The sequence below is a fragment of the Musa acuminata genome, chromosome BXJ1-9, assembly GCF_036884655.1.
Source record: "Musa acuminata AAA Group cultivar baxijiao chromosome BXJ1-9, Cavendish_Baxijiao_AAA, whole genome shotgun sequence".
Lineage (NCBI taxonomy): Eukaryota > Viridiplantae > Streptophyta > Magnoliopsida > Zingiberales > Musaceae > Musa > Musa acuminata.
Window position 1 is genome coordinate 7,417,533 of NC_088335.1, and position 25,008 is coordinate 7,442,540.

The 25,008-nt window shown below is 36.3% G+C and overlaps 1 protein-coding gene across 3 annotated transcripts; it reads right to left on the minus strand.

Moving 5' to 3' along the window:
- Positions 1-812: 812 nt before the first annotated feature.
- LOC135592889 (uncharacterized) lies at positions 813-23,135 on the minus strand. Of its 3 annotated transcripts, XM_065082609.1 has the most exons (15): positions 22,828-23,133; positions 20,348-20,482; positions 20,121-20,200; positions 19,888-19,971; positions 18,071-18,158; positions 17,784-17,941; positions 15,634-17,641; positions 14,052-14,362; positions 12,183-12,501; positions 11,886-12,041; positions 11,636-11,777; positions 9,199-9,275; positions 6,400-6,539; positions 4,442-4,550; positions 813-1,436 (listed from the first exon to the last, which is right to left on the minus strand). In XM_065082609.1, the coding sequence occupies exons 1-15, from the start codon at positions 22,993-22,995 to the stop codon at positions 1,245-1,247; spliced, it is 4,167 nt and encodes a 1,388-aa protein (XP_064938681.1). In that variant the 5' UTR covers positions 22,996-23,133; the 3' UTR covers positions 813-1,244. The 3 variants fall into 3 exon arrangements, with proteins under 3 accessions (XP_064938681.1, XP_064938682.1, XP_064938683.1); XM_065082610.1 differs by lacking the exons at positions 19,888-19,971; positions 20,121-20,200; positions 20,348-20,482; positions 22,828-23,133 and having other exon boundaries at positions 17,784-17,973; XM_065082611.1 differs by lacking the exons at positions 813-1,436; positions 4,442-4,550; positions 6,400-6,539; positions 9,199-9,275; positions 11,636-11,777 and having other exon boundaries at positions 11,903-12,041; positions 12,191-12,501; positions 22,828-23,135.
- Between the last annotated feature and the right edge of the window lie 1,873 nt (positions 23,136-25,008).

A 25,008-nucleotide genomic window follows, 5' to 3' on the forward strand; every position in this document is an offset into this window, starting at 1 on the left:
TTAACATAATGCAGAGAGACCTTTAAATGCTCAACTTTCAAATATTTTCTATAGTTAATTGGCTTCTTGCTTTATTGCCTACATTGATTACCAACATAGATAAATACTTTCCCTTGGAAGTTAGGGTTTGCATCAGAAACAAATAATGAAAAAGGGAAATACCATAATTCAGTCAAAATAAAAAAGTTCAAACTCCAAGAAAATAAGGATTTGGACTTAAAAGAGCAAACCATTATTGGATTGAGAGCTAAAAGTACTTGTTAATATATTGTCTTGGTGATGGGCATTGCATTGTTATCTGATTCTACATCAGAAACACACTGAGTCAAAAGATATTAAGAATCTACTAGAATAGGTAACAACAACCCCATCAAATTAGTAGCTTAGTTCAGATGTAGGAGGACTAAACGGAGCATTACACAATAAGCCCATGAACAAATCCAATATTCTTGCTACTTTTATGTACATTGAGATTGGTGAACCTGCGATGCATGGGATCCACCGCTCACTGGGTGACAGTCATTCGAGGAAGTGCATGATGAACATGGCATCATTATATATATAATAACCATAATTTATGATACCCCAGAAAGTTATCATAGAAGGACATGTGACCACAGTACGATTTCATTTCATCCTAGCATTATTGTAGCTTTACAACCCTACCTCGATCACTGCATTCACATAAGATCAGTACCAAATAGCCAACTCTAGCTCAAGTTGGTAAGAAAATGATATGGCTTACCAAAACATGCATCTGATAGGAATATGATCCAACAATGTAAAATAAATCTTGTTCATAAGCCTGACAATTGAGTATCCAAAACAGATAAGTTTATCAGAAAAATATAATTGTGGCACTTTGGTAAACTATGCACTTGGTAACAGTCAAATTGTGTTTTTGAAAAAAATAAGAAGATTTATTGTACAGAGAATTCTAACCTAAGAAAAGAAACAATTGAATCATCACTCCAAAATTCCTATCTTCCACTATAAGAACAGAACCTCCAGTTCAAAGGGACAGAGCTGTTCAACTGATCAGGGCTTCTTATGACTCCTTTCGCAACTTGAAGTTGCCAAGTAACTTGGCATGCTCTTGAGGCCAACAACAATACAAGCTCCCCGATACTTTTCTGACCTTTACAAGGTGGCTCATTTATTTGTGGACATCACAAGCCTTTCTTGTCTAGCTCTATGAAACAACCTCGGTGCACATAGAGGGACGTGGACAGATGATGATAAACTTAGTTAAGGGCATAATGAATACGTTCAAGAAGCTGAACAACCATGTTGACAGACAGAGGTGATTGGTGCAAGTCTGAAGCTGATGCATGCGTACTTGATCCAGGTGAAGCAAGCACAGATTCTTGCTGCAAACTTGTTAGCTCCAAGAACTGCATAAGCATGTCCCCATCAAGTATGGTAGGCACTCCTGCCTGCAATACAGCACATAAAAACTCTTATACATGACTTATGCACATCGTAGTAAAAAGATGGAATTCTAAGGTCATTAATGACAATAAAACATACAAGAAAATTTTAAAAAGAAAAAACAATGAATGAACATCCAGCCAAAACTTTCAAGCTAGTGCTGAAAAGAACAATGGGTCGCCAAAGTACAGAAGCTTCATAACCAACTGTAGCTGTAACACAAGGGTGGCCCAATGAACGAGGCTCCCACTAATGTGGAATTTAGGGGAGGTCTCCAACTTGAACCTTTGAAATCCAGGTTGAAGGAATATCTTAAATGGAAACTTTGCAGCAGCATCTGCAATATATGGTCACTCTTTGTCACCACGGCCATTTGGTGTTTCAATAGCTGCACTAATGTGTTTTTGAGACTGGATATAAAGACACTACTAAATAATCTTACTTGTGGTGGCTACTATCAAGCGAAGATCATTTCTATTTTATTTATAGTTGCTCCTAAAGGGAGTCCACTTCAGAATGCATTCAGGTAAGTTATATAAACACTTCATAGAGCTCTAGAAACAAAGCATAGGTACTTCACAAGAGAGTTGCACTCTATGTTCTAATGCTTTCGACACATTTGAGGCATCAGTTCTGCTTTTGGTGACTAGTCAACTGTATAAGAGTAAGTGTACAAATTACTGTCTATTGCATCAAGATAGTCAAAATATTGCTTATTTTAAACTTATAATCAATCCACTAATCAGAAATGGCAAAGCATGTACACTATGAAGGAATAATACAGTACCCCCCATGAAACACAATATATGATAGAACTTGGTAACAAAGCAGTAGACTTTATGTGATTAAGCAGCTGTTTGAGCAACAAAGTAATTTTAATGACTTCTGCAAGTTTCTTTGGAGTCAAATCCATAGAGGCCTTGAGCACATATATGAAGATCCCTTTGCCATCATCAAAAGGGCAAGAAATGTCTCCTACAGAGTGCAACTACAAGTGCTGAGTTTGTTGAGTGGCAAGTTGAGACAATTTAGTAGATCGAGTTCACAACCTCTCCAATGGAGCAATAACAATGAAGTAATTGGTGAAGTGGCAAAGGCTTCCACAAAATTCGAGGGAAACTGGGAGCGTAAAGGTGCATTGCGGCATTAGGAAGATTGCATCCAAGAGGACTTCAATAACATCAAAATCAAGTGGGGGTGAGTGTCAAGGACCCTTGGGTTTAGCAAATGTAATATTTTATACTTAAAAGTGATCACTAATGAACTTGCAAATTAGGTACAAAATAAAATTTTAAAATCTTGGACATGTAGTGTTGCTACTGGCGTTTTACCAAACCATGATGGGATTTGTCTCATATCATGGGCTGAAATTTGATGTGGAGCATGAATGACATCAAATCAAAACATTACTCATCATAACACCTAGAAACCCCTCCCAAGTGACACATGGAAGGATTTCCCTCTCAGACAGTACCTGTGTCACACTTTCGTCCAATAATTGGCACACAAGTGGCAGCAACACAGGTATTTTGCCCTAGCGCACGTTCACTCATGCTGACGTTTCGCATGCAACTGTGACACAAATAAGTGCCATGCAGATTAGCTAGACAAAGTCGACCCCTCGACAGATTGGCATGTATAGCATCAGCAAAATACGAGTATGATCTAGTGCCACGAAAGAACAACTTGATCCAAATGATCACTCTTTGAGTTGAATTATTTTTCTTTAATTCATTTATCATTTCCATTTCTGATTAATTCCTCAATGGAAATTTGCAGAAAGTGTGTTTAACTATAGAAACCATAAAAAACTGTTTTCCAAAAGTGAAAATCTTGAAAACATGCTTGTTACTTTTGTTATAATATAATTAACCTGCTTCGGCATTAAACATTTTCCAGTTTATATCATATTACACATGAAAGCATCACATCATAGAAGACAAAAAAATGAACTGAATGTTCAAAGTATGCTAAACCAACAGAGGCCAGGATAACCGTCTCCGTATTTCTTTCCACTCAATCTAGCACGAGGTTGTAGCAACCTAAAGGTGAGTAGTTTGCATGATTTGAAGAATAGCACATTCAACACCTGCAATGGTCTTGCACTGCAGTACTGGGCATGATCAGGTGGCAGACTCTACCATGCATACAAATGGCCTTAATGCATGTCCATACATGTGCTAGACTGATATGATCGTGCTTGGCGAATTTGGCCTACCATGCAATCATCAATATTACTGGCATGACCTGATGTCAGTAAGAAACTGGACATACAGAAATCGTGCTCATACATCAATGATTAATCCATTATTTAGTTTATAATTCCTTAAAAATGCACACTGATTAGATTTATTTCCAGAGAAAAGATATAATGCATAGCAGTTCCACAAATTCCCATTGTACGTTCTCAGGGAATTATAGAAGGTTCTTGAATAAAGGCTCCATAAGTTAAATTTTCCTATATAAGTCATATAGATATGTCTGATTTTCCAGTCACGGAAAATACAATAAATTTGACAATTCTATATCTCTTATATATAAACAAAATAGAAGGAAAATAAAATTTTGAGTTTCTTAGAAAGTCAAGAGTAGCCCCCATGACATGTAATCATTAAAAAATTCCATAGAGAGAACAACAGAGGAAGAAAGAGAAATTTTCCCTACACCTCCAAATTATAAAAATAAAAAACCCTTATTCCCTACAGCTTTCACATTTTATAAATGTATTAATCATAGAACACTTCCTTAATATAGTGTGGAAAAAAAACAAAGGAAGGTATATCTATCCTATGTTCAGAACTTCAAATACCAGGTCACAGAAGTAACAAGTTAATAAAGATAAGTGTTTTCTTCTGCACTTGGAAGAAAGAAGTACAAACTCATCTAATGCGATGTGTGATATCCACAGGATATATAAAATACAAAGAATCAGATTCCACAATGTCACACTTCAAACAAAATTTGAAACAGACCTCTTAGTAAAAAGCAAGAAAACAATGACTTGACATACCGGCAGTCCACGCCCACGATATTCCTTGTGCTCATTTCCTAGTACTGGACAAGTCAGCCAATGAACTGCAAGTCTAGCTTGCACAAATTCTAGCAATGCATGTTCTTCGCTGCAGGATATAAAATACTATCATGTAAAAAAAGTGCAACAGTTTTTTAGTAGAACCTAAGATCTTCAACAGCATATTATCATCCACACAAGGCATTTCCTGAAATGAAACACAGCTGGCAGCTTATGCCAGGGACATATGGATGTTGCCCAGGGTTTCAACAGAAGCTACCAGAAAAAATCCAATAAACTCTTTAAGGAAAAATAATTCCAAAAAAATAGCTGTCAAGACAAAAATTGCTGATTATGTGAAAAATTGTTATAGTGCAGCAAAATTGTCAAGAGTCAAATAAAAATAAATTATTTTCTTTGCATTTCAATTGGTTAAATATCAAGGAAGTTCATGCAAGAATATGTTCCATTGGCATATCATGTTAACATACTCTGAACATGTTTCAATGCTTACAGCATATATATCATCCATAAAGCATATATAATTACCACCTCCAAGAATTATATCAATTGCTTATGTCCCAAGTATGTGGGTGTGAATTTTGTTTGTGAATAATGAATTTTCCATCCAGAACTGAAAGTTGTATTTAGTTTTCTCCAAAAATCCATCACACAATGGGAAAATGTAAAACCTTCCATATATATTGACAATATACGAAATCAATATTGAACAATCACATTCCAAACAAGTAGACATTTGTGTCTTGCTCATTCATGTGACAATATAGCCTTCAGCAAGGAATAATATTCAACGTCCTGTTTCTAGGATCCCATAAGCTTCCCGGGCTCACCAAACAATAAGCTGACTAATACTGAGTTGTCCTGGTATCAGGGTCTTTTTAGTTTTTGTTATCTGATGACAACTCCTGACAGCCTCTTTTTCTCCTTTACTCTCCTCAACCACCACTCCTTTTTCCCTCCACAGCTACCTCCTAATCTGTGTTGACACTGCCACCACCTCATCCAAGTAGCTGCCGCATCCATGTCCGCCTTGCAGCTGCCACCTCCTCGTCCACATTGCCCTCTCTCTCTCTCTCTCTCTCTCTCTCTCTCTCTGTGGGGTCCAGGTTAGTACCGCAAAGTACCAACCCATACTGGCATGTTGACCCATACAGGTACTGAACCAGTCAAAGATCTAATTTCTGGGCAACATGAGACAAGGTTTATAGCTTCTTGGGATCCAAATTTTAGCACACTCTATTTCCTCATAGATGACCTATTTGTGAAAGCCCACGCGGAGATGAAGTTGGCCTCATTGCAACTTCGAGGATTACAAACTGCATAAAAGAAACCTAAACTCTAAAACCCCAAATACCAATTAAAATGCCCACTCATATCCTTATTGCCATCCAAACCAATCAGTCAATAAAGATTTTGATCCCAAGTGCTTACGAAAATCAACATAATACATGATTGAAAATCTAGTAATGGATCTAAGATCACACTGCAATACACAAAAACAATTCCTTCCTTCAAAAATACAAAATATTTTCTAGTTAGAATATTGGTCTGCTGACCAGTATCCCAGTAATTTATAACTGTGTTATTTCCTAAAATAATAGTCAAAAGAATCATATTACATCAAATACAGTGTCTCTTGAGTAACATCCAGATGGCAAACATGTGAGGGAATCAACTGCAGCATATGAATATCAAATTTTTCAACCTGTACATGCAACAGCTAGCTGTGTCTAGTTGGTGTATGCAAAGAAACAAGTTTTAATTGATAATTACACATTAGCCATCTCTTTAATCATTTGATTTATGTATTTGGTCTTAAAAGCAATGACCAAAAACAAATATGCATAAGATGCTTTTCGCCAATAATGTTCCTAAAGTAGACCAACAACCGTAAATGCATAATGAGGTCAACCCAGCCATACAACTAATAATCTCACCTTGTAATAGGAATGAGGACGAAGACACTTCCTAGCAATGTGCTTGCAACAACACTGTTGTAGGAAGATTCTAGAACTCTTTCCACACCATCAGAACCATTGAGAACATTATCTACCGGAAGTTTACATGAAATTGAAGCCTGTAAGCACACAACTGATTAAAATTATTCACTAAAAATGTAAAATACGGGATTCTTCCACACTAACAATTACAACATAATAAAACAAGAGAAGGTATATATTCAGTCCCATCAAATTATGGAAATGAAAGATGACAGAAAAAGTACTAAGCATGAAAAGTTTGATGCTTTCTGCCTTCTATATCATCCAACATCATACGATGACAACATGCCAGAAATATCTAAAAAAGATGGGTATGGTTTTCGAGAGGTTCAGAGTATCTTCACCATTATATACCTCCATGACACAAAAATCATGGGACAAGAAAGAATCTGATTGGTAGACTCCACAACCAGAAGCTTATTAGGCAATAAGCATGTTCTGTTCGGCCTGTTGCAAATTAGTTCACAAGAACAAAGATGCAGGCCACCATGGAGATACACTGATTGGAGACAACCCACATATCACAAGGGCACACAAGAATGAGAGGAGACAAAATGTTTTTAACCTAAAAGGCACCAGCTAATCTACACAGTCAAAATAAACATCATTCTATATCAAGAAGTTTGGTTATTGAAATATATACTAGAAATTACTCGCATTGGATAGGTAAGACAAATCAATTCAGATAAATGTTACAAGCAGCAGAAGAGGAAGACTTAAGAAGAGTAAGAACAGCAACAAGGGATTTAGGGGCTTTTAGCTCAGGGAACTCAATGGCAGGAAATCATCAGTGCAGCAGAAGACAAAGTTTTCGGACATAGATCTTGTTTTTGTTATGGTAACAATTTATTCTTCAGTATGGGAAAAAGACTAGCAATAACAGAAAAATAAGTAAAGTGGACAGCTTCTGATTACGATTGAATAGAAATTTTGCCTACAATTTCAGAACCAAAGTGGACAACTTTAGTTCACTACATAATTGACCAAAGCAATAAGCTCTTCGAACCGCCCATATCAATAAACTTCTAATGTTATATTTAAATTATTCAATGCTGCGTACTGATAGAGTGTATGAAGATCTTTGAGGATTAAATAACAAGTGCTAGCACTATTTCAATATACTAAAAGAGGTCATAAAAGTGAAAAAGCAAATCGACCATGAAGATTAAATAAGCTGAACAAAGATGAACACCTCTTGGGAAAGGAATGAGAATCAAATCTGTACCCGACTTAAACAGAATTCAGATACTCCCAACATTTAACTTAGTTTGATGTAAGGTTTTCAATTGCAGTGGCCAATCCATGGCCAAACTTATACAGGCCTGTTCTGGTGTATGAACACATGCTGCGCCGGAACATACCAAGGTACTATTCTTTGGCGGGAACGGGGAAGGGACGAGGAGCAAAAAATAAGGAGAAGGGAGAGGAGAATAGGTGTATCCTAGACAAGGGTCGTGATTCCTAGGTGACCACAGAGCGTTTAGGATTTAAAAAACATGAAAAAAATAAAACAATCATTTTAATAAAAGAACAAGACCGTCCGAAATAAACTCTTGAACCAGTATGTACTAGGCCCATAAGCTATTGGACCGGTGAATACCTCCCAGCACAAATTAGTCCAGGAAAACGAAGATCTATGGTTTTATCATTACATTAAGTTTAGCAACTGAAATCCAAGGGAATGATTTCAAGACCCAAGTCCAAGTCCAAGTCTCTCTCTCTCTCTCTCTCTCTCTCTCTCTATATATATATATATATATATGCGTGTGTGTGTGTATATATGTGCATATATATATATATATATATATATATATATATATATATATATATATATATATATATATATATATATATATATATATATATATATATATATATATATATATATATATATATATATATATATATATATATCAAAGTTCGTAATTTCGTATCGTACTGACATATCAAGCTTTGCTTGATATGATACGATATAAGCATACCGAACGGTATACCAAGGTGTACCGCCCGATGCGTGTATATGTACATATACATATATATATATATATATATATATATATATATAAAGAGGCGTACGTTGCCTCGACGATGTCGTCTCCTTTTCTTCTCCTCGTCACGTTAAACGAGGAGAAGAATATGGTCTTCTCCTCATCTGCGGTGTTCGGCGAAGACGTCAAAGGTCACAGATATCTCCAGCCTTCGACGAAGAACACGGCAAAGGCCACAGACGTCTTCGGCCTTCAGCGAAGAAGCAGCCGAGCCGCCGCCTCTCTGTTGTCTCCTGGATCGGGATCGTCGAGGGAGGGCGACGTTGGATCGGGAAGCGTCAAGTTTCTCCCGATTCTCCCTCTTCTTTGAGCGCCTTCTCCCTCGTATCCCTCGATGCTTCTTTTTCCCTCGCTGTAGCCAGCAGATCGCTCGCTACTTCAAAACCCAAGAATTGCTATGGGACAAAAGGTATTAACAAAAATCAGCATGTCATGCTTCACCTATATGACCACTCTTTTAAATCCAAAGCAACTACAGTACTCATCTAGTTCAGCTTGTCCACTGAAATTAAAAAAGTAATAGTTCATAATTGCTCATCTATGGTCTTGGTAAATGTTTTCAAACTTCTTAATACTCCTTGGTTAAAAACCTTTAGTAAAAGTTTAAACACTGACAATGTTCATATATTATCTGCTTAAGAGCAAATTCTCATTTACAAATCATAAAATTTGCTAGGCAAGAAATCACCTTCTGGATGCTCATAACAGTTTCTCCCATGTAAAATGAACAATTTAGCACCAAGTTCTTCTCTGGGTATTCACTGACTGCAAGATACATGGCAATCATTAACTTGTATTCATTGCAATGGAGCAAGGAAGCAAAAATGATTTGAGTATGTAACCAAGTAGCAAACACTACATGGATGACCTAAAACAATGTACATGCCATCAAAATCACACAGCAGCTTCCAAACGACAACAATAAGAATCTATTCTAAAGATCAAGATTTCACAACATCATGATATCCATTAGAACTTGACAAGATTAAAGTCGAACATCTTGAGAGCGACTGAAGAGTTAATATATAATGCTGCTTAGAATGATAGGCATGCATGTTCAGTACCCAATAGAAGAACAGACATAGAAGATCTATGTAAAGAATCTCCTAAATGCCACAGGCTCTCTACCATGCAATCTTAATCACCTGTCTACTAAAGATGCACAGTGTACCATCATAAGCATTTTTGATACACCATAAGTCTGTTAATTAATGGAAAAAAAGATAGATTGGTTGCACCATATTGACCATAAAATTCCAAATGAAAATGATGAGACCCACGTATGTAAATTTATGGGGAAAATACAAATTAATGAGTACAAGATTATATATCAACAACACTTGTAGCAGCAGTTCATCACATCACAAGTTAAAAATCAAAGTATAAGTCTACAGATAGTCATACTAATTATGTTAATGATGCAGTTTTTAACAGTCATCATTACAAATCACAATCTACGATTAACCTTAATTCTACTGAAGAATAAGAGAAAAAAAAGCCTATGTACTGCACTTCAAGAACTTCATGCCTATGCAGAAGATGCAAAATGCATTTTCATGATTGATTATAACAACTGATGACAGTATTTAAGTTGTAATAGGTTGCAAACAAAGGCTCATGCATTGGATCATAATCATTCAGTGTGCCAAGATTGACAAAAGCAAGGTTTGAATACATTTTGTGTAGCCTTATCCCTGGCCCCTATGTCCAATGAGATCTCTAAAGTATTTCTTCTTTCCTCTAGGTATGTGTCCTTTTTTCTTGTTCTTTCCCACTGGTACTAGGCAGTATAGGACGACATCCTGGTTATGTCAATCTATAATACCAGTCGAATAGCCAGCCAGCATCTACCTAAACAAAAGTCAAATCCCAAGACTATAGTACACAACCAATCCACTTTCTGACATACAAATGATACAAGATACTTTATCAAATATTTCAAATTTGGAGTTACGTTATTACTAATTAATATTAGTGTGTTACCAACAAAGAAGTAGACTTACTATCATGCAGAAGATTATACACTTCAACATATACAGTCTCGAAGCATTTGTTTCAACACTGGCAAATTTTTCTCTATGCTCATGATAGATAAATGGTCTCTAAAATTCTGGTTTTTCTAAAATAGAAATACAAATGGACCTGTTTAAGAAAAGCAACAAAATCTTGATTACAGATGGAACATTCCATTTTTGAAAATAAAATATCATCCCTTGATTTCCCAAAGTAACCTCTGCATGCTTGAAACAAGGGTTCAAATATAATTATTTTGGAAACACAGGAAGCAGTACATTGATTTTCAATAAAAATCTATTTGATTACAACAAAAAAATCCATGGAAAATATAGATAAATTGTTCGGATTTAGGAAAGGAAATGAAAACCTCTTTATATGTCCTTATTCTGTGCTTGAAATGAAAAAAAAAACTATTTTCTGGAAAGATATCTTGAAAAGACATATGGAGCAGGTGGGCAGATCTTCCTTTGAAAAGAAAAGGTTAACTTTCCTGGATAACTGGAAAACAGGTTTCAACATTTTTTGGAATCTCTACCATATAAACACTCGAAAAAGACATTTCCGAAGGAAAAATAGTTTTATGGGAACTTTTCTGTGCAACCAAAGACACCTGAGGGAGGTCAGAACTGTAATATCTCACGGTACAGGTTTCAAAAAGAAATAAACAAAATTTGAACACATAATCGTGCATCAATATGGCCAATCTGATTCATATTAGTCTTGAAGACACACATATATAACAGATAAATGCATTTTTATCAGATATATGGACACATGAAGACAGCCTCAAATATCACGTGATTATGCAGATAAGCACTTGTTACAAACATATAGATGTTAACAATTTAAGAAATAAAATTTGACATCTAAATATTTTGTGCAATTATGTCATGATTTTCTACATTACTTCAAGAACAGTAATTGCCAGATGAAGCATCAAATAAATCACTATAGCACTGACCACAAGCAGGAAGGCATACTGCTACTCTTTGATACACATTTGCAGATGTTATACTGCTTTTGAGAACATAATAACCAAAATTATAGATACTAAACGAGAAACCACTATACAAGTGCTTGGCCAACATCATCACAAGAGCATAACATACCTTCCAAAGAACTGGGACATGACAGTACAGAAATGTTGCCTCTACGATCTGACACAACAGCGGTATCACAATCCATCAGAGCACAATCAGCAACCAACCTCTGAACAGGATCAGAATACAAAAGCTCCAATTTTCTAACATCCTGAAAGTAGAAAAATATATAACAATGATAGATTTAAAAGGAATGAACATTGTAAGTGTATCTAAAGGACCACATAAAACATATCTTAGCTCAGATGACAAGGCATACCTCATGATAAGAATAAAAAAGGATGCCATCACGACAATCACCAACAGCTATTCTAGTGAGATGTGTCCTCAAACAAGTAATGGTAAAGCGTGTTCTGCCTACGGCAAACTTTCTCAGACGTTGAGGATTCTCGTTTGCAAAGCCAAAAACATTAAGCTGTTAAAGAAAGATTATCAGCTTTTCCACATTTTTTGGAAAAAAAGAAACAAAGGAGAGAGAGTGGGAGATCAGTGGAGATGCCAGATGACAATACAGTTTTAAAGCCAATAAAGACAGTTTTGAAGAATGATAACTCACAGTATTACCAGCAGAAGCCAAGACATATTGATCTAGATAAGGACAGACTGCCAGTACAGCACCAGATGATGTGGCTTGAGAAACTAATCGCAATTGCCCTGCCCCAATTTCGTCAAGATGAACTCCGTCACTGCAAGGATCACCTTGGCTGCTGCAATGACTACTGCTAGACAACTGTTCAGCAGAATACCCAACAATTTCCCCGAACGGGGAACCAGCTTGGGAGGATACATCCATATTAGAGCAGTAAATCAATGGACTTCCCTCTGAATAATTTTGTGCGGAGTCCAAGCTCAGCACAATCAAGCGTCCCTTTGTACTGTTTATTCCAAGGAAAAAAAAAACATGTTTTAAGATCAAATTTTTGAATTTGTTTAAAAGGAAAGCTAATCATAAGTGAAAAATATAATGCTCAAAGGTGATGCTGAAGTACAGCATTATGCCATACTAAAATGATGAATAAAAGATTTATTGTAAAAAAGATAAAGGTACTCTTTTAAAAGAATTAATAGTAAATCAGATAAAGTAAGCATCATAAACCTAATTTCTGAGAATATATCCAACATGAAGTAGAGTTTGCACGCAAAAGAATTTATCATATTGAGAATAGACCATCTTTAGGATTCACTTTATGTTCATCAAGTCGACTTTTTCTATCTTTACCTATCTTTATAGGCATGTTTTGTAATTGTCTTTCGTAATAATAAAAATTATCCAGAACCATTAGATGATTTTAAGTTTGGGCATTTAATTAGTATCTAGTGGCTCTTTCTCTTGTTATGGTTCCTAATTAGAAACATACTAGGAAGCTTATGTTACAAATAGAGGTTTCAAGAAGTCAATGTATTTAATATATATATATATATATATATATATATATATATATATATATATATGGGAATAAAAGAACTACAATATTCAAGAGGCCCTTCGCTATCTGTGTTTTCTGGCAATCTCGCTCTTCTCTCTTTCTCCTTTTCTCTTCTTCCTCCCTAACTGCTGGAAAGCATGTAGCAGTGTGTGTTCTCTAAATGCATCACATAACAGGATCCATTTTCCTACCATTTCAGCAGCACCCAAAACCTGCTGCTGAGTTCAGACTTGGTGGAAATCATGTCTCACTGACCAGCCATTCTGCAGCAGTTTCCTGCACCTTACACCTCAATGAAAGAAGCAGGAAACATCAGTTAGCACATATCAGCAGGTCCGTTTTTTCCCCATATCCAGGCACCCAACTTTCAGCAGTCCCTCCCTATATAAGAAAAAATAGGGTATTCCATTTCCTATAACTGAATGCATGGATGCCATGCATGACATGGGCGTTGACAACTAGCAAGAGCAAATCATAATGCCAAGGTATGTTTGCTGACTCTTGGCATTGCCTGGCTTCAGTCCTAGCACCCAAGCATACCACAATCATGCATTTTAAACACCTTGCAAAATACCATAAATTGCAGACATCCATTAGAATGATCTGCAACATCAGGACTCAGAACATATCACTAAATTGGAAATGATGACCATGACAAAAACTGGATACAGAGACACATTCTCGGAAGCATATGACCAATGATGCTATGAAGCAGAAAGACTGCAAGCAGGGCCGGAGTACAGAAGAAAACAGTCAATATCTCATTTTGATTGTTATCATCAATTTATCCATCTCCAAGCAAGAACTAGTAATTCTCATGGGATCAAAGCAAGCATAGAAGGCACAAGCATGCATGCAAACAATCCAGCAAAAAGAATTGCCCGAGTACTTTCAAGGGTAGAAAAACATGCATACTCTGGAGATATGGAACCAATTGACATGCATCTTTGAACACAGAAGGATAACGCAAACAGAAAGAAATTGTTTCATATGCAAACCTCTCAGCTTCACCACTGGGCATTATAATCCTGCCAACAGACTGACTGGTTCCAACAACCAGGACTTGCTCCTTTCCTACCTTCACTATTTGCATACATTTTGCTGTTTCCCCAGGTTCACATTGAAACTTTGAAAGCAATGTTCCACTAAAAGGATCTACTCGGCATACGTCTGATGAACATGATCCACCACCTAATCCAGTTCTCAACACCAGCAATGTTTTACTTTCACTATGATATAAAACTTTCCTCGGAGTGCCATCAATAGAGAACTTCTGTACATTAAGTCTCTTGCAATGTACCATCTCAACCTACACAACAAAGAAATGAGCACAAAAACATAATCACACCGCCAACAAGAAAAAAAAATTAACCAAAAATTGCAGGTTCTGACCAGGAAATCATTTGTAAGGTAAGCCTATTTATACCACAATGAAAAACAGCTTGTAAATAATATACAAGATTTACTGTTTTCGCATAAATAAAAAAATAAAATAAATCTGAGGCATCAAAAATTAGGCATAAATCAACTGCTAGCTTCCAAGGACTTCCTATATTAATTTTTTTTTTATCATTCTGTTGCAATGATGGTCTTTTACGAATTAAAACTTAACTGAAAAAGAAACACAAATCCTGGCAAGAAAAAACAATAGCTGGGTCACAATAATCTTGGCAGTTACAAAACTATATCAAAAACAAATTCTCCTTCATAATACATATGAATACAAACAAAACATACAATATGCACAAATAATCAGTTCACCAGGTAGAATAAGAAGTAATATTAGGCAATCCAGCAACCCACTTAGGAGAACTGTCCGCTATGACCAATCCGTGTCAATGTACAGCAGCAACAAGGCAGTTAAGCATCAGAATCAGGTAAAACACAGTATGTCTTAATATTTTTAAATAAGCCAGATTCCAGCAATGGAGAAATCTGATAATAAAGCCCAAACAGTAGCAGGCAGTATCATCTATCAATCAATGATGTCGAGAATCTATAGGTTTCCTTTGGACAAACCCATTCGGTCTTAAATGATATTTCCTTATCTTCCAACAAAGTTAAATTTGATTATTCATAATTGCAAAAAAATTCTTTTTCTACCTTTTCTTGTGACCCCAAACATCGATGTCAACATTCTCATCTAGCAATTTAACTTTTTGTTGCCAACCATCCAACATTCCGAACTATAAGGCATGATTGGTCTTACAATTGTCATATGAAAATTTCTTTTTAATCTAAAGGGTACATGAAGGTTCACATTTATTAGTGCTTAACTATAGCGATTATGAATAAACTTTAAACAATAAAGGCAACTTAATGATACTAGCTTATATTTTACATGTTAACTTCACACAAGAAAAATGACTTTCATAGCACTAATAAATATTGCATATGGAAACAACAGGATCTATGTGAACCACACTATATATATGCCATGTTATTGGCACAAACTTGAAAGCTTGTTTTGCAAAATGAGTGGATCTAGTGCATAATTGCATGAAAGCATAAGTAATTGCTCTAGGAACATGAAAATGGAAAGCCTAAAGTATAAGTTAAGCTTGAATACAGGGCGCTTACCAGATGTAGGCTGTTTTCTGCAACAAACAGAACTCCCTTAGGGCAGTCGACAGAACAGACGGGAGTGACATGAGTCGCAGGTTGGAATGAAATGGATGTGTATGCAAGGCTGTGTCTTGCTGCATGTAATACCCATGGCCTATCACTAAGAACAATTATGTCAGCATCAAGTGAATCTTTCAAGGGTACCAAAACAGCAGGAGTAATCCCAATGCGTCGAATGGCAATCAATTGCAGGAATATGGGAATACAGTTTTTAGCCTGTTCTGTTACACTATTGTAAGAATTCAAATTTGCCACAATTGATGAGGAACTTTCATAGTCACTAAAACAAGACCTAGGGAAACAACTTTGCCTGCTCGGATCTGACTGGAGGAATTCAGGTATTGCAGGCCACTCAAAACGAAGTAGCATTCCATTTCTCAGGCCCGCAAGAACATAAGGGTGATCAACTGATACAAGCCTAACATCTTCGGGAATACATCCACTGATAGGGCTACCAAGAGCATTATTTACTGCAATAGTTCCTGTAGCAAGCACTCTAAAAGCTTCTTCATTTGCAAATGAGAGAACTTCAACTGATGGTTTATGAGTGCCAATGACAAAAGCCATATTAATATCAAAATTATCAAAGTGACTAACTTCATGATCCTTATTAGCTAGTCTAGCTTCTGAAGCTATATGTTTGTTATTGGTATTTTTCAATGGTATAGAAATGCATGAAACCTCATACTGCAGTCTCACATGTTGAATTTCATATACTTCAAAATTATAAGTTGAGAGTGATCTCACACCAATAATAGATAAAAAGCAAGGATTAGAAGTAGCTATAATTACCAAATTTTGACCAACTGCACCAACACTAATTGTCCTACTACCGGGAGACCAAGAAGCACATATTGGTAGAGAAAGAGGGACACCCCCTGGATGAGCAGACGTGGTAGGTAAACAGAGCCTTATACCACTCCTGTGAATCTGCACAAGCACCCCATCAGCAAACAAACCACAGGCCAAAGTGCAGACATCAGACTGAAACCCAACTGCATCAGTTACATCGTTAAAGCTTAAACCAACGGACAAAATCCTAGTTTCTTCAACAAAAGATAACACAAGAAAGGAGTGATAAGGATCACTTTGTTTCATCCTCAGAGTCCATGTACCAGTTACTCCTTGATAAATTGGGGCAGTCCTTAAAAGCCTTTCTACACTTATACCACTTCGAATAATTCGTAGTGAACCCTCCGGATTCATTCCACAGCAAGCAAACATTTGGTCTTGTTTCTCATCATGGTAATCAGCAATAGACACATCCAAAATTGGAGCAATGTTTTGAATAGAACTTTTGTAAAATAATTTAGCGTGTTCCAACTTAAGGACAAATCCATCTCCCATCTCCACTAAGCCTGCAATTAATCCACACTTGACCCATAAGAGTGCTTTGCATGGCGAACCCCTGTAGAGACACTCCGACAAATTAATGTTTATTCCTTCAGTGTGAGAATAAATCTCAACCATGTATAGTTCCCCAGTGTCCAAACAAAATATTAACTTAGGATCCATGGAATTACCAGGTCTCCAAGTCCATGAGCATACAAGCTTGGAACTTGAAGATCCTTTCCCGCCTCCACTATCAATGCTCATAGGATCATCAACCTTAAACATATCTGGACCAGAATCTCGTAATTCCAACAAAGCACAAGCAGCTACATTGAACATGCCTTCGTCATCATCTAATGCCCTACATGACTCTTCAACAAAGCTTCGATCTTCAACCAAACTTGGTATGTGCAAATTTATCTTGTGAAGACAACAGATATTCTGTGGGTCTCTGAGATCCATTAAAAGCATTTCTCCTATTCTAAAAAGAATTGCAAAGCCAGGAAAATGAGGAATGGCAGATATATTAATTGCTAAAGGCCCTGTTTCAGAATACCACGATATAACTTGTATAGCATGTGCATGGCGATTATACCCAAATAACAGCAACTCATTTATGAACGAGCCTTTCCTGCAGTAAATATTAATACCTTCTGCAGTCAGTTGTAAGCAAAATCATTGCACTGAGAATGAAAAGGCAATAAAGAAATGTTTTATCACATATTATTAATCAAAAGCTGCATCTAAGAATTCATATTAGAACAGAATCACACCTGTGCATTACAATTGCCAAAATGGAATGATATCCTTCTATCTGATAAGTACCATCTGAAATGAAGCACATGCTCCAAATTGTACCACGGATGCTGGTACCCAATGTATCCTGACCACTGCTTCCTTCTGTTTTGTTTTCCGATGGATAGGAAATTTTCTGAAATTATGACATGGGAAGATCTTCAAAATCTGAAATAAGTATATACCATATTAGATGGACAAGACTACAAAAACTGGTCTACAGTCTACTTCACAAAATATTTTTCATCAATTTGCAGTAACTGACCTCATAACCAATGTTGCTATCAGAAATCATAGACACATCAAATAGTGCAAATCGATCTTCATATGCACTAACAGCAACAAAACAGCCTCTGTAAAACAAAAAAACACAAACAAACTGAGTCATTCAGTTAAATGATAATGGTGATCGATCTAGCTACACGAAAGGAGATTTAGTAATTCATCCATATCACTGGTAGATTCATTATTAGTTGCTGATGGCTACATAACAAATCCACATTGAGACTAAAATATTGCTAATTCATGAGAAATGTATTCCTTGTACTATTGTAGTGTACAACAACTTTGTTGCATATAACTAAATCTTTTGCTGATTACCAAAACAGGTAAAGTCAAATTCCACCATTGAAATAAACAGAAGTAAAACTGATCATTTAAAACGTGGACTATGTACAGGGCAAACCACCAGACAGGCAGCAGTCCCTAACCCAGTTCCATCATGGTTAATGAATATATCAGTTGAAACCCTAAAAAAGGTTTATACTAGTCTTTTTTCTCTCCTTCTCAGATAACAGTGGACAAAGCTAGCTCATGATTTAAAAGTTCAAAAAGAAATCCAGGGCCTTGATTTCTGGCTCTGGTCTCTTTGGATCATGGGATTTTTTAGTCCCCCTCTTTATAGTGTTAACTATAATCAATAACACCTTCTCTCGTGAAAATAACTCCCATGGATGAGCAACCATCATTCAACAAACTTCTCCACCCACGATGGACTATTGTCCACCATCCACATTCCATGGAGGAAGAAACGAGGAAGGTCATCAGGACTGCTTACCATTAGTAGGTTAAACAGGCAGTTGGGTTTACATTTATTTTGTTACTATATGCATGTGTTATTCCCCCAAATAGTTGGGACTTATGGTTTTGTTGTTGTTATTGTTGTACACATGTTTTATTTGCATTAAAATTCTTGGCACAAAAATAATGAATTCATATTCAGATATTGTCATATACATGTTTTATTTGCATTGAAATTCTTGGCACAAAAATGATGAATTCATATTCAGCTTAGCAACCTTGACCAAGTATAGTGAGACGCTGTAACTTATTAATTGTACCTAGTACAGCATACAGTAATACACCATAGATATATTTAAGTTCAATCAAGCCCAATCCATTTATATACCACTATTACATGGCCCAACTCTATGTCGAGAATTTTTTCCACGGCAATACAAAAACAACAACAATAAGAAGCTATAATGTAGGATTCGTAATGTCACAAATTTAATTAATTTTGCATAAGTCATTCAGCACCCTTGCGTGTCCGTCCGCAAAGGGTCAGGTCTCTAAAACCTCTTATGGCCCCTTAAAGACCTGGAAAAGAGAAGACGGGTTAGAGGAAATATTTAACTCGGGATCCCACAAGCAGACATTTCAACAAACACTTATTAGACAATGCAAATTACAAACATAGACTTCGTAAACTCTAAACAGTCACATTGTTCTACAACAGTGTTATGTGAGCACTTGTGAGGATTTTTTATCGCGACAACCACTTTGGATCTTTTGTCATGCGACTGTTCAAAACTCACATAGTCTATATTTATAATTTGCATTGCTAATAAGTGTTTGCTGAAATGTTTGCTAAAATATTTGCTTGTGAAATCCCGAGTTAAACGTTTCCTCTAGCCCGTCTTCTCTTTTGTGGCTCCTTAAGAGACCATAAGAGATTTCGGAAAAACTGACCCCATGCAGATAAACACACAAGGGTTACCGCACAACTTAAGTAAAACCAGCTAAGTCCGTGACAATATGCATGTCAAAGAACAATATGTCAAATGAGAACAAAGTACTTACCTAGGATCAACAGCCAACATTCTTCCTAATTGATGTACCACATTCCCTGGTTTGGATAATTCAATATGTGTCACAGCAAAGAACCTAAATAAAATCAAAGTGAATTGAGTAAATAAAAATTGATAAACAAAAGTCATGGAACAAACTACGAAGACCATATATAAGAGTAAAGATATATCTAGCAATAAAATTGCATGAGCGACCACCTCAAAAGGACATAGCACTATACCAACCTGTGCATGGTAGAACAAAAGGTAAGAAATGAAAGTTTTCCTGAATCGGAAAGAACAACTAACAAGTCTTTTCCCTGTGCCTGCAAAGCATAAGTATAACTGTAAAACACAATGCATCTTTGTTCCTAGGACTGATCGAAACAAAATAAATTCGTTCAGTGAAGCTGCAGTGTCATGAAGCAATCAATGATATGCAAGAAGTAAGGAGAATAGGGAAGAAGAAAAACCTGATGTGCATGTTCTTGGAATCTGTTGTTCCATGGTAGGATGGCAAGGTCCTTTATTGCACCAAAAAGGCTTTGTTCAAATATTGATTGTACAATGCCATCTTCATTGATAGATGCCAACTCCAGTGATGTTTCCTGAGAACAGTGAATGACATTTAACACATCCATAAAATGAGAGGTTCTTAAAACAGAACCACTAATCAGATCAAAACCCACCAATGCCAGTGATCATTTTGAGTATGCAACTTAAATACGCTATCTTCATGTCCTTTATGACATTCCAATACACTCTCACATTCATGGTATTCTTAGAAATGCTTTAGGATAACTTCCACTGTCAAAAGACTGACTTACTGGAAGAGAAAAATAAAAAGCTAATGAACCTTGACATTAGTCCTCAAATACTGTAGCTGATGCAGTAAATCCACATTCATTGGTAGCAATTCTTTATGATAATTTTCATCATTAAAAAATGAGCTACTGAACCTTGACATTAGTTCTCAAATACTGTAGCAAACCCAGAAAATCGACAAGTAACAAAAAAATATTGTGAACAAATAAGATTCAAGAAATTGACTATTGATCAGACATAAGATTCAAGAAATTGACTTTCAGTTATTTTGGATACTCGAAAAGAACTTTAGCTTAGATTAATATCTAACAGGCTGCCAAAATATAAACTCTTGAGAGTTCATAGATGACCAAAAGCTGACGACCATATTTTTTTAGCATGAATTTCCTCCATAATCTAACATTTAAGTTCTATCCAGTTTTTTACAACTGCCAAAGATCTAATGCAATCTATGTAAAGAATGATCTGGGTCATAAGCAGATTGCATCAAGAGTTTAAATAAATAATTTATATACATTGCATTCAACTCCGTAGTCGTCTGAAATTAAATGCCTTACATAATTCTGTTATTGCCATTAAAGAAAAATAACAATAAGCAGGCCATATCGAGATTCAGAACTTATAGTAATATATTATAATTTCTCTTTGAAAAAAAATAGATTCAAACTTATAATTTATCTAGTTCAGTTTAACAGGTTCCAAATCCATCTCAATTTCACAAATAAAACATGTCTCTTCTACTTTTAAATACCCAACTTCCTTTAGAAAAAATACTTTACTTGCATGTTGCTGCACCTAGAGGCTACCGGTTACTCTAAAAAACATGAACAAAGTTTACTTCAGATAGAACCAACAGATGACCCAAAAAGAAGCCAGTGGTTATTTGAGTATAAGGTCATGCCATGTCCGAGTCGAATTAAATAATGAACTACTCAAGCATCACTTGCCTTGAAAATATTATTCAGATTACATGTTAAGGCCTTTTTATTAGTGCACTTAGTTGGAACTTGGAACTTGTGCATAATTGAGTCATTATTTGAGTTGGTTAAGTCGACTCCAAGTCAAGGTTCAAGGATCCTTTATTATAAACTTGCCCTTTATGATAAAGGCTGGCAGCCAAAGGAAGATTATGATGATTAATAATTTAAAGGCAGAATGCAACTTAAATTTCTGAAGATGCAAGGAGGGAAATCGAATTGGTCAAAACAGAATGAGGTCTGGTTGAAAACTGATATGGGGAATATTCGTTTTGATCCGAAGTTCAACATGCTACAGCCACATGTCCAGTAAAACGACATAAGACCTCAACTGACTACCCCACCATGTCAGCAGAACAGAAAATAGATGATGAATATTCTGTCATGCATAATATTTTCCATAACCCGCAAGAAGCCAAGGAAGAAGCAGCTAAGGTGACAGCGGACAGGGTTAACGACATCAGACTCTCTTTCTGACATTCATTAAAAGGTGAAGGTGAAGGCGAAGCCCATTCCCAACATCAATCTTCATGCAGGAAGGACGTCTCACGATTGACACCAGTTCAGGAGACCAAGACATTTGGCGTGATCAAAGTTTCTCATGTGGATGGGACTCGAACCAAGTCAGGCTGATCAGCACAAAGGCAACCACCAACGTTAGACCACACCAAAAACCAATAGTGATGAGGCTGCTTTTCACAAGGAAGGTTGTGGTCTAGGAGCTACTAGTAGAGATTGGAATAAGAAGGCAATATTCACAATTCAGATTAAATTGTAAAGTTATAGAGGGCTAAAAACACAAGTAATTGCTTTGAAATGAAATTAAATTCACTAATTACGTTGGTTTGGATGTGGCTGCATGAATGTGGCAAACAAGATTGGAAAAATGTACAAAAACTTCATCCATCAGTGTAATTGTAAAGTTTACTACTAAAATCTTTGGACAGTAGGGAGGTAAGACATGCAGGCCTAGAGTGTAACAGGAATCACGCACACCTTTTGGTTTGGAACCAACAAGACTACTTTTTTCATAAGGATCTTTACCAAGCATTGAAAACAAATAAAAGATTAAAAATAAAACAATTCCAAGGAAACAAAGGAGGCATGGAACAGCAAATCTGTGAACACGATAACAATCACAAAGCGAGTACCTTCCCGAACACGATGTCCGAGGAATACGGCGAGCGTATGTGTCCCTGGACGGCGTGGAGGATGGCGCTTCCGCGAAGGACGCACTTAGCGAGGTAGTGGACGCCGCGGCTACCCCTGGCGGCCGAACCGAAGTGGCCCCCGCGCGCGGCCGATTCATCCTCTCCCATGCCGACCACCTCGATCTCTCTCTCTCACGTCCTAATGGCCGGGAATTGATCGGGAAAATGATCAGGCGGAGGAGAATCTAGGGCTTGTTCGGTGGTCGACAAAGATTGGGGGAGTTGAGTCGCTGAGGGGGAAGAAATAGTCGTGAACGTGGTCGCTCCTTAAGTCGCACCTCCGGTAGTCGTATGGTAAGTCGGCCTGAAGTTACGACACGCGCGGATCACCATAACCCAATGACCCGATCCGAACTCTAAACCCGAAAGATTAGTAGATCCGAATCCGAAGCTTGATAATTATATCCAATGATATGATATATAATTATTTCCTAAAGACCAAAGTCAGCATTGATCTTATGTGGAATATATCATCGAGTCAAGCATCAATAGGGATGTTAGTGTGGGCCTTATAATCCTCATTTTGGATTCATCTCAAAATGTTGGATTTGGATGCCTATCTCGAATCCAAATCCGATCCGGTAGCATCCTTCCTTATATGTCAATCAAGTATTCCATAACTCTTTAAGTTTTCGGATTTGGATCCAAAAGTTCAACCCAGTAAAACAAGTCTCCCATTTTGGATCCCACCGATATGCATTTAGGAAGGATAATAACTCGCAAATTTAGGTGTTATGCCTATCTATCTATATTAACAAAAATAATATATCAACATGTAGCTTGGAAGAAAAGGATGAGAAAATTATGTGAAAATAGAATATTTCTTATGAAATGACTTGAAATTTGGTGAGTCTTGGAATTTAATAACTTGTTAGTGTTATCAGATATCTTAAAACTTGATACTATTCTTTCTCAATGGTGTCATCTGTTTCAAATTTATCCCTACACTACAGTAAGATATCATACAATTTAACATTCAAAAGAAAAAGGCAGATAATGTGTTTGTGTTTCAAGCACACCTACTGCCTTCCAATTCTAAAAGGATTCCTTAATTTTAGATATTCTTAATTTTTATAATTTTAAATTTTAAATTTTTTATTTATTTTTTGATTATGGTAAAAAAATTAAACCTTTTCTAATTATATTAGGAATCATTTGATATAACAAATTAAGGATTGTTATTATTTTTTTATTTATTAGAATTTCTAATTCTATTTAATTAAGGATTAAATAATTTTATATATATATATATATATATACATATATATATATATATAATGTTTTTGGTTATTTTTTTTAAGCAATCAAATACAACTCAAAACCTTTAGTCATTAGTAGAAAGATCCCTCGTGATGGTATTTGAAGTACTTCAAATTGTCAATCATACATCATTGCTAAGGTCATGATTGTTGAGTAAGCAAGGAGAATCTCGTAAAAAACTAAAATGAGAACGATTACAATCCACGGCCCTATACCACCATTAAATCTAACATAGAGAAATGTTTGATCGATGAGAACCCCACTTGGAAAAAAGAACAAAATCAAGTATTACTATTTCCATCGTGATTACACCCACAATACGAAAGATTATCATGACCTTAAGGAATAAATCAAAGAACTCATACGACAAGGGCACATTGAGTGTGTCATTCGTTGAGAAATATCACTCCAACCTTAGGGGTCGATCAAAAGGCGAATAAATATTATTGTCAGCAACCTAACCTCCAAATGAGATAGCACCTCGAGTCATAAAGAATACGTCTGAGTCATTATTGGCAAGCATCCCCGAACTAAAAGTGACTATCAAATAACTTTCAAAGAAGAAAAGTCTGAATGACTCAACCCAAACCATGATGATGCTCTAGTAGTTATTATAAAGATAGTTAGCGAGCACATAAAAAGGGTAATGATCAATATAAACAGGGCTCACGAGTGACTCGATCTCCCTTCTTGGAATCACAAGGTTACATGTCACTTTTGGAGAGGAACCATGCTTAAAGATAATGAATACCAAGTTCCTGGTAGTCAATACCCTCTCGACGTACAATGTCGTTATATGATGACCAATGTTGAACAGACTATAAGGCAATTATCTCAACCTATCACATTATGATAAAATTT